This window comes from Fopius arisanus, unplaced genomic scaffold (genome assembly GCF_000806365.1).
Source record: "Fopius arisanus strain USDA-PBARC FA_bdor unplaced genomic scaffold, ASM80636v1 scaffold00034, whole genome shotgun sequence".
Taxonomy (NCBI): domain Eukaryota; kingdom Metazoa; phylum Arthropoda; class Insecta; order Hymenoptera; family Braconidae; genus Fopius; species Fopius arisanus.
In genome coordinates, this window is record NW_011887773.1 from 1174699 (window position 1) to 1193196 (window position 18498).

General features: G+C 34.9%; 1 protein-coding gene across 4 annotated transcripts in view; it reads right to left on the bottom strand.

Moving 5' to 3' along the window:
* LOC105266006 (uncharacterized) overlaps window positions 1-18210 on the bottom strand; it is a 250214-nt gene extending 232004 nt beyond the window's left edge. For all 4 annotated transcript variants that reach the window (XM_011303877.1, XM_011303879.1, XM_011303878.1 and 1 more), the window contains exons 1-2: window positions 17229-18210; window positions 14505-15776 (exon numbers count right to left, since the gene is read on the bottom strand). In XM_011303877.1, coding sequence (XP_011302179.1) covers window positions 14505-15682 — 1178 coding nt within the window. In that variant the 5' untranslated portion in view covers window positions 15683-15776; window positions 17229-18210. The remainder of the gene's footprint in view (window positions 1-14504; window positions 15777-17228) is intronic.
* Window positions 18211-18498: the final 288 nt, after the last annotated feature.

Sequence of the window (18498 nt, forward strand, 5' to 3'; positions counted from 1 at the left end):
TTAGGAAGGCGAAATAATTTTTTTATTATTATTTTTTGTGTGTTTTTCATTAATTTTCGGGAATATTTGCATAAAAAGTCTTAATTTAAATGTCAAGTAATTCAGAATTAAATTGTTGAATATTCAAATTTTGAAATGGAAAATAAAAAGAAAATTATAAAATAAAAATAAAATTAAATGTTTGAATTCATGGAATTTCCGCTTGTTTTTCCACATACAAAATAATGAAAATTTCCAACAATTCAAAATCATTACCCAAAAAATGGAAATATATTTAAAATGAAATTTTCCGTAACAGTTCTAGTTCCGGAAAACCCTCGAGGTGAAAAACCGAGTGCGAAAAAAAGGAAAAAAGAACGAAAAACTCAACCGGATGAACCGCGACAAAAGGGCGGTTTTCCATGAAAAAAAAAAAAAAAAAGAAAAAACTCAGCAAAAAAAAAAGTGTGAAGAATACGGGGAGAATATTGTCCTTTGGGAAAGTTTGCATCGTTATTTCGGATTATTAAATAACGCTGACCCGGGGCTGATTTTCACGCGTTTCGACAGAGATGATAAAAGGGAGAACATTTGAGAGGCATTCAAAAACTTTCCCGTCCCCAACAGCAGACGGAAAAAATTTTATTTTGGGGTGAGATGTCCGACCAGCCGCAAAATTGTCCCCGCAGGGGCCGCATAAAGTTGGGGTAATAAAAAAAAATGGTCAAACCCTTGACAAAGTGACTGCAATTTTGTGTATCGCACCTGACCCCTAAACACTTTACAATTAAATTCAAATGACTTGAGATTATTAATACAGGCATTTATTATAAACATATATTATTTACTATATATAGATAAAAGATGAATATTCTCTCCACCCTATATCTACCAGGAATCCCTTAAAGAAATCCAATGTAACGTTTTTTGAAGATATATAAGATATATATAAATAATAATAATAATAATAATAATAATAATAATAATATATAATATATACATATATATATGGGGAGGGTTAAATTAAATAATCCAGAAATATTGACTTTAACGTCTGCACTGAAGATTTTGGATAATCTGAAAAATTTCCAACTTTTTAAATGTGAAATCGAGGACAAGATGGCGACTGTATAATTGGGACTTTGAGGCCCACAGAAATCCTAACCCTTTATTATGTATTTTTTTCGATTTATGGATAAGTGTATCTTATAGAATAGTTAATTAACAAATTGATTGAAGTTATAAAATCATAAAAATCATGTAAACCTTGCAAATGGATTATACTAGAATCAAGTTTAAAATATATTGAGAATAAATATATTAGTGGGTTTATTTGAGAAATATTTTAATCTGTGTTTACACGACGGTTTCAACAATGGAGTGATATTAAATCTCATGTAGGTTGTGCTTCTCCGAAGGTGAAACATTGTCGCTCAATAGAAACTGGTTTTGTTCTTGTTGAAGGTTTTTGAAGAGAGAAAAATACAGTGTCCTTCTACTGGGACTAAGGACGGGGACGTTTTCTTCGTTTTCAAGGTTATCCTCACTTATCCCATAAGTACCCAGACACATACCTGATTATCTCGCCACCTCGAGGCGAGAAACTCGAAGTACATTTAAAATTTCATGTACAAATGTACATTATTGAAAAGCCAGGTGGCGATTTTTTCCAAAAATTCTTTTTGATTTTTTCAGAATAGCGTAGATCATAGAAAACTCTGAAAAAGATGTCAATTTTTTGACAAGTGTCAGTTCTTCGCGTCATTGACTTCACTAGAGTAACTGTGACTGTATAAAATTAAAAAAAAAAGTTAAATTATAAATTTTGAATTGGAAATGTGAATTTCAAATTGCTATTTCTCTCAAAATATTTTCATTCTTTCAAATTTCAAATATTCAATTTTTATTCTTCATTAAAATTAAAAATTAAAAATTAAAAAAAAAATTAAAAAAAATGAAAATTAAAAATTAAAATTAAAATTAAAAATCGTCAAATTACAAGTGAAAATTTTATTTTTAGAAAGCATTGCGATACGAATTCGGCAAAAAATTGAAGAGAATAATAAATAAAAAAATAAAAAAGAGGATTTATTAAATTTGCTGAGACCTTCATTCCCGTCGAATCGTCAAAAAAATTCTCCAAAACCGTGGAAACGATTACCCCTCAAATATATCATGACGACAAATGATCATGGACACCAAATTAGGGATCTGGATTCTTATCTACCTGAACTCAAGCTGACGTGAATCATAATAAACGATTATGACTGGGAAATGACGACAGTAAAAGCGATAATTTGTTGAATTTACAGCATGACTTGTCCCCAAGTACAGACGTACGATATTCAGGTTTTGACTTGAAATGTTGGATTCTGATACTGATTTTCCCTCTGAATGCCTATTGGGACCACCCGTGGTTCCTTTCCATGGGTTTTTCTACCCACCAACAAGTTGATCCCCTCAAAGTCAAACTGGACTTTAATCCACCAGTTGTTAACAAAATACGATTTACCAGAATCATCAGTGGTGCTTGCCACTTCTGCTTTGTCAACAAAGCCAAGGGGTTTCTGCTTAGTCGGACAGGGTAACATCATTAGGAAGATTATGTGGGGCTTTTGACAATGGGATATTTGATATGTCCCGTCAAGTGAATCCAAGTACTCCAATGATCATGGGGATAAAAAAATACTAGACAAAATATAAAATATACTTGATTCTAGTGCATTCCATTTTCAATTCCATATCAATAAAAATTTAATTTTCCTACGATTCCATTTATTATGAATATATTCCATCCTATCTACGAGGGAGATGGATATTTATATCGAATCGAATCGAAACTCTCGATAGTTGAAGCCTAAAATCTGTCGCACTCATTCCTCACTGTCCATTGGTCACGACTTATAATCGCGAGACCTACTGCGCACTTCGTGCGCCGAATTTGAATTTGGTGGTTCGAGTTGACCAATGAGGAATTAGTCCTACGCTTTTCGAGATATTTCGACTCGGGCGAACTTCATTTTTGTGTTTCTATGAAATTTGAGGAGTAATTTTTTAACAGTATAATCTTACAGATTAATAATCTGGGGCAGAAGACGCGATGTGCGCGCGCAAGCGCGCGTTCCAGCTAGTAATACAAAAACGTTAAGTTTTAATATGAGCACTGAACGTTTCAAATTATCTCATGACGAGCAAGTACTTTTATAGATTTAATTGCAACAAGGAAATTTCATTTTGGAAAATTTATTTTTGTTAATATCCAACAATTTGAGATTTTTTTTGAGACACGTCAATTCGTTCTTTTTTCTTTTAAAGTTCAATTGATTTTTATTTCGTCCGTTGTTTTATGGAAGCTAAAGCGTTATATTCTGAGTGTGTGAATTAAATTGAATAAATAAGTGGGTAATTGCCCTTTATTACCACATTTCAAACACTTATTTACCGATAAATTAGCTATTTCCTTCAGGATGGAATTTCTGTGGCGATTTATTGTAAATTGAATTCAGTGATTCATTCCAGCTCATATATCATGGGATTAATATCTTGATCGCACTCCATCAAAATGCCATTGGGATGAATATTTTGTGTCGCAATTGAATTACTTTTATCGTTTTTATTCACTATTTTATTTTATCTCAACCAGAAATTTTTGATCCGACCGAGAATTTTCAAAAGTCTCTATTTTTTAATAGTTCATAATTCGATAAAAAGTCTACGTCATTTTATTTAATAGTATCTTAAATAATATTTTCATTCTATTTTTATATTGTTAGCGAATGAATTTAAACAATTATCCACTCACTAATATTAATAAACTAGTTTATTGTTAAAATATTCCTCTCAATTATTCAAAATTTTCAACAAAAATAAAAATGATTTAAAACTAGAAAAAAAAAATTAAAATTCCGTATTTGAAAACTAAAAAAAAGAACCTTCACTCGCATCATCGACTCTAAAAATCCCCGCTCCAGCAATTTGTTATTGAAATCATCTCAATTTCCCGATGCGATAAAAATCTCATTAAAGCAAGCATGTATCACGCAGACATGTCATAAATAATCAGCATTATCCCAAAAGTAAAAAAAAAATACGATAGCAGCATGAATAATCCACACGGATGACTAAACCAGATAAATCTGTCTCAACATATAAATAAACGTACAGTCTCGGATATCTGCAGCGTGTCTGTGCATTCTGCTGATAGATGAAACCTCTCAATCAGTCTTACATTCAAGTGCATTACTGATACATAAATAACCTCATTATGATTATTTTTTTCCACAGCGTTCGTGGAACGATTATACGTGGTGCATTGAATAAAATAAAGAAGACCGTAAAAGGAATTGAAAAAAAAAAATTGAAAAAAAAAAAAAAACGCTTTCGAGCCAAATGCAATAATGGGTACGTGTGTATCGGTCTTAATGCGACCGATCGTAATTTCTCTCTCGTGTTTACGTGGGTAGCTCGTTATCAGCACAAATTACCTTCGCTCCTACGCGTTTAATTTAGTCCCACCGCTGACTGTGCAATAATAATCGTGTGTGCCTCTTCAATTTTTACTATGAGAGCAACAGAGATGGGGAATAGTGCATCGATTGAGATTATTTTTCATTCTCCCAGCATCCCGAGCACAGAAAAGATGAATTTCAATCGAGAATTGATATTCTTGACGGGAAACAATTATTTTTATAAATAACCCCGCCTAAAGATTATTTTACATATTTTATAAATTCCCTATTTTGTTCCGTTTAATTATTTGGAATTATCCCAAGTGTTAATGATTCTCACATATAGACGGTCTTTCAAGGTCATTCTTTTAATAATTATCTAATTGTGCAAAATAATTCTGGAAAAATATTTTTTGTGGTAAGAGTATTTGTTTAAAATTAAGGCGGATGGACTATCTGTCGAATGTCATCTTTTGTTTAAATTTTATCTTTTTAGCTAAAAATACATTTGAATTTTGGATCAAATTTGTGTTGTGGGAGCTACTCGAATGGTTATAAAAAAATAATGAAAAAAAAGAGGAAAAATTATTGAAGGGCGCTAAAGAGCGATATTGTTTAAAAGGGATCTACCAAGTTTACAAAAAAATAATAAAAATTACGCAGCTTACCATTGCTCTCCAGAAGATTGAGTGACACCTAGAAGCAATAGTAAGCTACATATTTTTTATTATTTTTTAGCAAACTTGGTAAATCTCTTTTAAATAATATCGATCTTTAGCGCCCTTCCATAATTTTTCCTCTTTTTTTTCATTATTTTTTCATTTCCATTCAAGTGCTTCCCACAACACAAAATTGATCCCAAATGTTAATGTATTAAGGTTAAAAAGATAAAATTTAAACAAAAATTTAAACCCGGGCCTTAAGGAAGAATTTATCCTAACATTTACGACGGAATGGATGACTCAGTAAAACATCCTCTAGATTTTTAGAAAAAAAAAGAAGATGTAATAGAATCATGCGGGGAAAATGGTAAAAGGGGAAAATGGCTGCACACGATACAATAATTTAATGTGATTTCAGGGCAATAACCGAGGCATCGTTAACAGTTTGCCCGTAACAATAACAGTCGAGTTTTCCAAAAACTAATTAATACTCGTTAATGGAAATGCCGCATTACACGTTGAATTAAATCCCAACGAGAGCATAACAATGAATAATTTTCATTTTAATAAACAGTCGTGTGTAGTACCGAAATTATATTGGGATTAAGTTGTGCGGTAAATGGAACTCATTTACATTTAATCCGGTGTTGTAATTTTCGGTGAAAAAGGGAAGAGTGGTTTATAGGGTGAAAATAATTATTAATTGACTGAGTTATTTGTGAAGTATAGATTTCAGGGATGTGTGCGTAAAGATATGAATTATTGATGATTAGGGAAGTTCGTGGGACGTTTATATAATTGGATCGACCCGTTGAGCGTTAAAAGCGCGTAAAATTAGCTCATTACTCAATAGGGAATGCCGGGGGAAAAGTGACTCAAGGACGTACCGAAAATAATCGCCATGAAATAAGCGCCCACTGAGCGAATACACTAGGAAAAAAAACAGTCTAACATAAAGAATATTTACTACACCTAACTAGATTCGAAGGTTATTTGTCAAGATAATTAAATTATGAAATTAAATTAACTGTTTGTTATAAGATGGGATTACTTGAAGCCAATTAAGCCATTGATTGCGCTTATCGCCTTATCCGATTCCATGAGGAATGATTATGAAATAGTTGCTGAAATAGTTTTCTCAAAGAAATCATTATTTTCTATTATGATATATTATATATGATATATTATGAAATTACGAATTTTTATAAACAATAATTTAATTTGATAATTGTAAGTATTTGTCAGAAAGACTACAATAAATCTGTCATTCATGGATATTATTCTGCGTTCAAGAGAATAAATTTCTGGAATCTCATTATATTTGAGGGCAATACCATTTATTTGAAAAATTGTTAACCGATTTTTTTTTTCAATTTATACTTGAAATATTGGTCAGCAGTGAAACAGACATGTTTTGAGAATAGTTAAAAGAACAAACTAGATAAAAAAAACAATGATTAATTGTACACTGCTATTTCTGTAATTCACGGATAATTGAAATGTAACGACCGGATGTTGAAAGATAAACTCTGGGTTTTCCGTTTCGAAGGTTTCAGTCAATTACTGAAACAATGGCACCGAGAATTGCTACTTTGCTGACGGGACAGTGAGAGATTGAAATCTCCAGAGGGAATATTTGAATTGTTAAATAACGTTCGACCATTTTCAGTGTGACTGCCAAGAAGAATTCAACGATGGATGGATGTTCTGGCCAAGTTTTTTTGTTAATTGCGCGAACAATGAATTTTCCCATAGTGAATTGAGGATGCGATAGGTGGTGGTAAGAAATCGCTCGGATAAACACAATTTTTTAGTATTTTTCTCATGTAGATGGGACAGATAAAGAGACAAACGATTTGAGCGTTTATTCCCCCTTTATCTACGCGCTTTTTGCTCATTTTTTATCTTAAATGCGAAAAAATAGATTCCATTTGTTTGTTTCATCATTAATTTTCATGATTGATTACTTCCCCAATGAATGCCCCACGGTAAAAAGTCGTAAAAACTCACCGACATCAAGACACATATTTTTTATCGCTAAATGTAAATATTTGCGGATAAAGAGAGAAAACAGACAAAACAGATCAAATATTGAATAACAAGTAAAAATTATTTATCATTGCATCATGTTTTCCGGCAATCCACTTAATTCTCCTATTTTTTAAGAGAGAAAAAAAAAATAGCCCTCAGTTATTCTGGATTCCAGTCAGAGTCAGATTAGTCTGAATTGAGTTCCACGTGCTTGAATGCCATGAACGTGGCTTGCAGATTATACTCAAATTGCCAGTTGCGGGACGTTTCATCGGTACCAATCGGACAACCTCAGCCCTCAAGCTTCCCAGGTCAACAATTATCCGCATTGTACCGCTCTTTCTGGTATCACCGCAGCCCAATTACGAGCTCGTCCGTCTAGAACGTCATTTCAACTTAATCTCAGACCTTCCCGGGACTTTATCAACTGTTGGTAACTGAAATTCCAAGGAATATCTTGTACCCAGCTTGTACGCCCCCAGCTGCAAGTTTGACTCTGACTGAATCAATTCCACAATTTATTGTCATCATTGGGCAGATGCGATCAATTATTTTGACAGATTTTGACAGAAAAAAATCATACGCATCTAGGTAGCCGGGAATTGAACCCGGATCAACAGCACACTAGTCGCTCGCTTGCGCATTACGCCACAAGTCTACCCGATATTTTCACAATGCACGTGCACTACATGAAATCAAATGAAATTCTGAGAATTATTGATCGTTTATTTCTACAGCAATTACACCTCACCTGATTTATGAAGGAAAAAAATATGGAATTTCAGGTTTTAGTGAAAATTCCGGGAAATTCCAGATGGTCGAAAATCATGTGGTACATGAAAAAAAATATTTATATAACGGCCAACTCCATATATTTGTGCTTATCAATTTTTAGAATGACCTTGAACCCGATTTAGGCACCGGAAAGTCACGAAATTACAGATTCTCCTGAAAATTCAGTAAAATCTCATGTCAAGGACACAAGCATTTTTCAATTAATTTTAATTTTCAATGCAATATTAATATTCACTGTCAAATTACATGAAATTTTCAGTGAAATCTGGAATTTCATGATTTCCTTCTCAATATACAAGAATCTATTTACCAAAATTGTCCGAATTCCCTCAATTTTCTAAAACGTGAATTTCTGAAAAAAAAAAAAACGTGATCTATACAATTCCTGGAATATTTTTCAATGTTTTAAATTCCGGATGAGCCTGTGGTGAAATAATCAATGGAGTCGCAGGATGCGAAAAATTTCCGGAATTGATCCGGCAAAATGGAGACAAAAATGAAAACCGGTGTGACAGCCTTAAACAATGTCAGGCTTGTTTGAAGCGCGCTCTTCTATCATCCGTCAATGAATAAATTTGCATGTAAATACCGCGACGATTTTTTTTTTCTCTTCATCATTTTTTTGTCCCCTCCACATCGCGCATCAACTTGTGATCTTGGTCAAGGGCATAATGGCGTTTAATACCAGTGCGAGTTGAAGAAGTTTTACGACGTTCCCGTTTGGTCTATTATAAATACAGATATTCTGTCCCTCACTGTTATGAACTGATGTCAATCGACTTGACGCGCAATAGACTATCACACATCTGGAGGACTAATGTCACGAGAACGAGTGGAAATGAAAAAAATGAAAAGATAATGGTGAATAATTCCGAGAAAAAAGGAAAACAATCTGATGAAAACGAAGACTAGCACAAAGACTTGTGTATTGAGATGATGTGAGAGGAAAAAGAGTTGCGCAACTGCGGAAAATTAACAGCTTAGTCACGCCATGATGCACCTGTAACGATTTTCGTGACGTTACGATTTAGCTAAACGATCCGACGAGTCATTTATCAGTGAACAGTGAGTAATTAATTATCGGATTTGCGTAATGAGGGCCCAACAATCGACATCATTTCATTTATTTTTATTTTAAAACCTAAACCCGAGTTATAGAATTTTCGAGTCTGGCTGAAAATTTTTTTTTATTTTTCAGGTTAAAAAATCAGGAGTGCAAAGGGCGAGTAATTTTTCTGGAGAACTTGACAGGATCGTTTGTTTCCAGGGAACCTAGAGGGAAATATCCGATTAATTTCGAAGCTCGAGTTGTACTCGGGGGATTATTTTTTTCCTTCAAATTTCAGCCGATAGAATTGCATCATGAGACGGAGTCTATATTCAAAAAATGAGAAAAGATATTTCAACTAAAAAAAGAGATTTGGAAAGATTAGAAAAGATATTTCACTTGATGAATAATATAATTAAATTCAATCTGTCAATTTCAATCACCGGTTAATACGTTAATATGATAAGAGACAAATTATTCGGAAAATAATCAGTATATTATCTAGGAAATATTCATGGGATAATTGAAAAGAAATCAGCCAATCATCCAATTAGCGAATTGAAAAGAAATTAGCTAAAATTAAAAATTCTACTGTTTGAAATTCAGAAATTTGGAACAAATAATCAAATAAATATTGTGATTTTGTCATGTCCTTGATCTCAATTTCAGGAAAATGGGAAAATTCTGATGGAAATTAGAAAAAGTGCAAAAAAATTCCGTGAAGAATTTATCAATTTTTTCTCAACACACAATTCCTTGTGGATATTATTTTCGTTTGATATTTCTTTCGGTTAACGATTGTTGTCATTATTCTCGACGTTATTGATAGCCCACAACTCCCCAACGAGTTAGCGACATTTTTTTTTATTCCTGTCTGTCGATTATTCCTCTTCTCGAGGGCTTATCTTTGGAGGAATAAAAAAAGGGGAATAAGCGATAGGAATTGAATACCACTGAAATACTGCACATCTGAATGTACGGTTGGAAAAAAATTGAAATAACCGAGGGTGAAATTTTACTGGATATTCAATACAAGTCCACGGGTTTAAATAATGACAATTGAAAATTTATAAATCTTCTTGAGATTTCCGATTGTTTATTTAGCTGAATTGGATTTTTTAAACAATTTTGGAAATATTCATGGGGTAATTGAACGGAAATTTATGTTTTGTCGAGATTTTTTTTATGATTTTTGAATATTCAATTGTGGATTTCCCGGAATTTCAGAATGGAATTCAATGGAATTTCAAGGGAATTTCGTCGATTTTCTCTACACTGTGTAAATCAGATTGCGCAATGAAAATTAATGGAGGTTTGAGAAATCCAAACAATAATGACCTTGAAGTTTCAATTCCAGTAAATTTCCGGGGAATATTAAAACAAATTGTCATGTTCACGCTAGAAATTCATGGAAACTACAAAATTTCCATAAAAAAAAAAATTTTCAAAAATCAACTCCTGGGGGATTCCCCAGAAAATTAATGAATTTTTTCAATTTTATATAAATAAAATTTTACAACACGAATTAATAGAAATTAAAAAAATTCAGGCAATTGACCTTGGAGTTCTCATTCCTCAAAATTTTCGGGCATTTCGAAATAAATTTCCAGTGTAGATGAAAAATTCCTGGAAACTGTAAAATTACAACTGTTTCCCCCAAAAAATCCGATTCGTTCTGGAATTAATCAGTTTTTCCAGCGACACAAGTGAAATTTCCTCTGAACACCGAGAAATTTTCCAGAAAAAAACATCCACTGGTATAAAAATTTATAACACTAGATTTCGGTGTGATGTGTTTACGATGTTAAAACCCAGCACAAGTGCCAAGAAAGGGCCCCTTGGTAAATAAAAATAATAGGGGAGTTCCCCGGGCGAAAAGAAGTCGTGAAAAAGACGATAGAAAGGACAAATAAAAGAGAGAAAAAAAGGATAATAAAAACCCCACACACAACGTCTGCTCGGATATAGGGGAATGCGTAGAAAACTCCAGAGGACAATGTGCGCAAAATGGTGACGCAATGTTGAGAAAAACATGGGGGAGTGAGGGAGAACCTGGGAATTGTCGTCAATAGGTAGTATAAATCAAAGAATCCTCCTTAAGGGAAAAGAAAAAAGACATAAATAGAGAATGGGGTGGGAGGAGGAAGCTGGTACTGCGGTCATGGTCGTACATTACCGTCGGTATTTACGACACACCATCATAAATCAATGATTGGACTAATGTCTCATGACGAAAAAAAAGTCGAATACACCGCACGGTTGGAAAATTACATCTGGAATTTTCAAGTAAAAAAACATTGCAACTTTTTGCAATATTTTATGAATCAATTAATTTTTTTTATAATTCTTGTAATTCTCTATTTCCAGAACTGTATGATACGGAACAAACGAAATAGGAGATTTTCGAACAAGTGCGGGAAAGTCATTTTTCGTGGGTCAGGCGCTGGTAGCGCCAGCCGAAGGCACATAAAAAATCACTTTCTACACTTGTTACGAAATAGATTATTTCTTCACAGTGTGCGGAAAAGTTACTTTTCCGCACATAATGACGAAAAATTTACAAAATTCGAGCAATAATTTCCTTGAGACTTTCAACTTTCTCTTAAAAAAATCAATTTAAAAATAAACAATATTTAATTTTTTTAAAATACTAAAACAAAATTAAAACATTAAAAAAAACAAAAAAAAATAAATAATTTACTAATAATAAAAAAATAGCCCTGATTCAATCCCTGGTCACGAATTTTTTTGTTTTCCAAGTGATTATTCCTTTCGGTTAATGCCCGGACCCATGAAAAATGCAAAATAAAAAAAAAATCCTCTCGATCTCAAAAGTTTTCTCTAAAATTACAAAATAGCCACTCCTGATCCCCGGTCAGAATTTACGAGTAGAAAAAAAAAGTTTTATGACAAGTCAACGCAATTCTCTTTATTATCCCGTGTCTAGCCCTTTAAACGGCATTTAAACCGTGACTTTAGCCACCCGCCGTTTCCCGTTGAAGCGGAAAAGATCGTTTTAACGAGACTTAGGTAGAGAAAATAAAGAGACAGCGAGAGAGAACGAGAGGATCAGGTCAGACTTCCTAATGCGTCAGAAAGACCCACGGGTACACAAAACGACAGCAATATGCCAAGCCGTTGCCCTTTTTCTTGTTGAGAGGTTAAATTTCCAAAGTGGCGCCCCCTTCAATTTCCTTTTCACAAAGGAAAAATTCAGAGGTACGGGGATCCATTTCTCGTGAACCTCGCGATATCGAGTTACACAAAACCACGGATTTGCCATTCCAGTCGCTTTCCCACCGAAACTCGTAGATCAAAGAAAAACACTGCGCCATTTTCACTCCTCTAACTCATGCGCGAAAAGAAAATTTTGGAACCATTCGATTTTCCGAGAGATAAAATCATTTGTTAGCATAATTTTTCCCGCAAAACTAATGAGTAATAATGAGTAATTGAATTATATTTTATCTCAATTACATCCTCTGAAGCCGAATTTTCGGTGAATTTTTAGAAAGTCTGCGCTGACGCTTTTTGGGTAGATTTTTTTGCTAGGCTCCCAAAATTACGAATTTCCTAATGGTTTTCCACACATCGCGCTAATTTTTCAAATAAAAACTAAACTAAAAAACCATTCGATGTCTAATTTTAGTTATTTTTTATTTCAAGTCCATGTCGCGCCTCATATTTGGATACGCGGTAGTGTATCGGCCAAGTAAAGTTTAAAATCCCGAAAAATTGCGGTAAAACTCACGAGAAGAAACTTCAACTCAGAAAACCGAAGGGATACAAACGAAAAAAAAATCACCAGAATTTCAAATTTTTATGGAAACATCAAATTTTTATGAAAACAATTTCGTGTAAGAGCAAAAATAAAAAAAGTGCACATGGCGCTTGTTTTTTGTTCCGACAAACATGAGTTTTTCGTTTTTATCGTGTCTTTTATCGTAAATAGCAATCATGTTAGTTCTATGAGGAGAGGAAATGGAGGAATTGAAAGATTTGAAGATTGAATAGCGAGGGTGAATGTTTCAGTGAATCAGAAAAGTGAGGTTATAGGGTCACACGTGTAACATTCAAAGAAGATGGGGGAACAAAGTTGATATTTTCTTTCATATTTTTCGTAGCGCTATTTTGGGGGATTGCCTGCTAAACCCCGTCAGGTCTGTAGGCCCTTTCCTTCCCGCCCTACAGTAGCCTAAAAGTGTCTGATCCGCTTTTCAAACGCTACAACTTCTGCCATTCATTCAAGGGTCTCGAGTATATGCAAATGTCAACCCCAAAACTACCAAACATCACGTACAATAGTCTCTTCTTTTTGGCTCTTAAGTACCCCGAGTGTCGAAAATAATCTGTGAAATGCTCTCGTAATATGACGTCCACAGAAATATTCAGATTTACGTCATTCCAAGGATGCGATGGAATAAAAATATTTTTATATCCCCGAGAGAAAGTAAATCAATAAAAACATTGAAAACTCTTGTTCCCTAATAATTATTTTTCCTTTGCCCCAATGAATTTTCAATTCAACTAATCATAAAACTGTTAGACGGGTAAATCGAATTATTACATAAACAACTCATGCACAATTTGCTAATATCGTATCTTAAAAAAAATATTCACGTTCGGTGTCGATTTCTCGTGTAAGAGGCTAAAAATGTGGGGAAAGACATCTCATGGGAATACAGGACGGGGCATGTAGTCCAATCCTGACGAAACACCGGGGAAGTTTCACTCAAGCTAAAGTTGATATTAGGATCGTGAAGCCTAAAAGGGTGGTAAGGTGGAAGGGCGAGGGGGGGCAAGATCCGTCAGAGGTGGAGAAACCTTTTAGGGTACGAATTTGGTGCGACCCGAAACGCTCGTCGTAACCGAACCGCGTCGGCCCAACACCCTTGAACTTTAGATCCATCGGGGCGTGCCTCAAACTAAATCCACCAGTACAAACTTGGAAAGTTCAACAAATCGTGCCGTATTTCGAGTCAAGTTCTTTTGGAAATTGATATTGTGGGCGGTATGGGCAAGCAGTCATTCCGTCTCATCTTCCAATCTCTTTATCATCAATAAAACTCCATCGTATTAGGTAATTGAGTGAAACGAGATGGGTCGACACATCGACCTGAGCTTCTGATGTATATCTGATGCTCAAAGAGATAATCCAATTTTAAGATATACAAAAGTCCTCCGGACATTCCTCATTTTAAATCCTCACGTTAAATGATAATTAATAATTGATTAAATTTTTTGTTGAAAATTTCATAGTGAATACTTGAAAATAGTTTAAAAGTTATAAATTATTTGAGTTCAAGGGATTTAACACGTGTTCAAAGAGAGTTTTACCGATTATATTTTTTTAAAATCAACGGCTCGACAGGTTCAAGAAAAAAAAAAACGTGGAATATCTACCGTGGGAGGGAATGCGGAAAAAAATCAAATCGATTGACCGATTGATCGATCGGTTTACGCGATATAATTTATCTTAAACTCTAATAAAATATGATGCTACAATAATTATGAATAATTATGAATAAACGATTGACAAACCTGATATAAATGATGACCCCGTTGGTGCATATCCTCTTCCATCCGCGAGGTGCCGCAATTGACGCCTGTTGTAGCTGCTGCTGCTGCTGCACCACACAACCGTTCATAGTCAGCGCAACATTGTTGCTATTACCGACATTAACTTGTGTCACTAAACGCGCAGCCTGCTGCACAGAAACACCAATGTTGACGTTATTATCACACGAGAGTAAACTCTGACACTCGGGACTGCTCAAACTGCTGCTGTAAGCCGATTCACCGGTATCAGATCTAACCGAATCACAACCACGTTCATTACCAATACAACAACGATTTAGCTGTTCCAATTCACCATTAGCCCGATTCACCTTGCCAGCATCATCCACCTTATTACCATCAATTACACCTTGATAAATGCCATTATTAACGGAACAATGTCTAGGATAATTGGTGTATACATTGGTGTGCAACTGGTACTGGGATGTATAATTCTTCTCATCGGATTCATTACCAACAGCGCTACTTGGGAGCGCTGATCTCGTTGATGATGCTGTTGCAACAACACCAGAATCACTGGTACCACTCAAACTGTCAGCATCACTGTGTGCTGGGCTTCTAGCGCTCCCAAGACTACCGGTTATACTCAAATTTCCCAAATCTATTTTTTCCGTATTGCTGGGCGAACCAGTCGCCCCAATATCACCGATATTCAGATCACCACGATAATTCCTACCAAAATCCTCATCCTCCTGGGACAATTCCGATCCCCGTCCACCATTTAAACCGCAATTAATATCAATTGTCTTCAAACAACAATCACTCTCAGCATCACCATCAGTCTCCAGATCATTACCTATTGATTCACTATCAATTCTGTAATTTGTTTTGTATCCAATGGTGTTATCAACCTGAGGTACGACAATACCTGGATAATTTGCCTGATGATTACTCTGGTACAGTCCATCGGTATTATCATCTACTGATGTTGAATATGATGTAAAATTATCAGTTGGTACGTAAACAAGTACACGAGAATCGTCAGGATTTTGTCGATCGATGGCTGATTGATTTGATTGATTTGATTGATTTGTACAACTGCTGGTATTGTTTGATTGATAATGCTGTTGATAATGTGACTGTTGATGTACGTGATTCGGGGGAGCTGGGTGAGAAATTTGATGCTCAGGCTTGCCGGCCATTGTCCAGGTCCAGCAGTGCAAGCCGCCGCGTCACCGACATCACTGGAACACACAGCGCACACCACCGACCCTCCACTAGCCCCTGAGGCATCCTCTGAAAATTCAATCCATCATTTTTTATTCCAATCACACCTAAAATACTCTTCAAGTAAATTATCAAAATTCATTCAGCAATTCACAAGTGTTTCCGAGTCAACGAAATTGTTCCATGAAACCAAATATTTGTGTTATTGAAATTACAATTACAATATTAATCATTAATTATTGATAATTGTACTAATTGCATATTGCACGTCCAAAAAAATAAATGGTCACGATCTCAATAGATTTTCACTCTATATCATTTGGTGGCACCTCAATTTTTTCCTCTCGTGTTAATTTGTAATGTTTATCAATGGAAGAGATGTATCATGAAGAGTTAATACTAGAAAACATTTTTATTGGAGATAAAAATGACTGATGAGCAGCTCAAGGATAGGAATACGAGGGATAAAATAATGAAAAAGAGCAGAAGAGGATCGAAAGGCGAAAAGGTTTTACAAATTCATTCCACTGACTCACAATTTTGTTTATGGACACTGATCTAGTTGAGGATGTGGAATAAACCTGCATTATTGATCTCTGTTATTTACACAATTATAGTTAATTTAATTTAATTTCTGGCGTGGAATATTTTTCTCAACTGTTGCTCTTCGAATTTTACGAGTTTCGTTCGCGCTTTCTCTTTTGATTTCACGATGCCCTCGAGCTATCACTCAATACTCGAAACGGGTCCTGAACATATATTATGTATGATGAAAATTCGAATGCCGATTAATATGTATTAATTCATGAAAGCGAGGAGAAAATCCGGGAAAATATTAATCAATTGATATTAATTTTTCATTGAGGAAATATCCGATCGGAATAAAAATTCTAATAGTTTAACACAAGGCAAAATATTTCAATCATTGAGATAAAATGATTAATTACCAGTGGGAGTTGAGGATTTAATTGAATTATTATTAACAATTTGTATTGGATTATCACGAGAAATATTCCGCATTATTTCCCAATATTTATCGATATGAGTCACCCCTAAATCCTCGAGAGCAGATGAAAAATTGAATTCTCCATTGACGATGAGAGAAAATAAAAAGAATAAATCGAAATTGACTTCTGTCATTGCAGCAACTATTCCAAGAGTTAACCCATCAAAATGTTTCAATCATCAGACCGGAGGAATTAATTACCAGTGGGAGTTGATGATTCAATAAAAAAATATTGTTTACAATTTCCGTTGGATTATAATCCGTGAATATTACGTTACGGTGGATTGAGAGCTGGGGCAAGGTCATGTTCGATCAAGTTGACAGTTCAACCGCATGAGCTAAATCATCTACAGAGATAAAACGGTAACGAGAATTTCTACACACGCGAGAGACAACGGTGTATGACGAGACAAACAAATGTAACACGATGAGGTTAGAGGACACTGGAATAAAAAAAAAAGAGGATGAGAATGAAAAATAAAAAATAGGGTCACGAATGAAATAAATGTATTTACCTATGGCGTAACAGCTTGTACCGTGCATTGGATGCATATGTACGAACTGAGTGGTGATTAACAAATCCCGTTGACATTACACACGCAAATAATGCACATTAAATACGTTAAAACGTTCTTCCCCTAAAATTCAATTTCCCCACTGATTATCGTGGGGCTAAAACACATCCAAAACTGTCACCCAATAATTCACTTTTAAAAAAATAAATAAAAACAAATGACTCCATTGAAAAACTTCACTCGCGATTTGTCGATTCAATCGACATTTTTTAAATCACTCAACACTTCACCAGAGACAACAATTGTCATCCCCAAATTTTCAATAAATAAAATTAATTTATGAAATAAAAAAAGGACTTTACACTCGCGATTTCAACGAACAGTCACTGCAAGACGAACATAAATATTTACTGGTATTCAGGACTCGATAAATAATCCATTAATTTATCGTGTGGTGATGACAATCAGACGAATAAAAGAGTGTCGTGTTATGACGTCTGTGTCATTGTCACAGCAGCCGAATAACCGACACTGTAATTTCCACAACAATTACCATTTATACCATCACTATCACTGGAAAAAAAAAAACCGATGTAACAATATAAAATCACTGGAATTTCTCACCGGGTATTCAAACTCGATGGATTTTTTTTTAGTTAAAAACTAACCCTAGGATTCCGAACACCTGCGCGGGCCAGCGCTCGACAATTTTTTTTTTTCTCTCTTGACTTCTTCCTTCCACTTTTTCTCTTTATTTTATTTTTTTATTTTTTTTTTCACATCCACCGCGTGAAACACACACTTGACAAAATTCAGATTATTTTCATATAAACACACGCGTGATTATTATTAACAACACGGGATTCACACGTCAAGGCCACCACAGACTGGGCCCCACGAATGCCTCAAACACGTACTAAAGTGTATCGCTGCCAAGTAACCGATAAAAATCCCATCCCAGTTTGTGGCCCCAATGCCTATACGTGCGCTGTTTTCGCGTAACTGATATTGGAAAAATATGGCTCCCTCTGTGTACCCAGAGAACCTTGCGGCATCTTCCAGCCGCTGCTTATTCTGATGGGAATGCACGGAAAATGTGGATATCGTCATGAAAACATCCGCTTCCATCCGACATTTTGAGCCACCGCGCCATCTTGTGGCGCTCCCTCCAAATCCACTGCGCGGCAAGATGGCGGCGCGCTGCGCGGTAGATTTGAAATAAAAATCCGGGATCTGAGATAAATTGAATTAGGGACTTCGAGGATTTTGG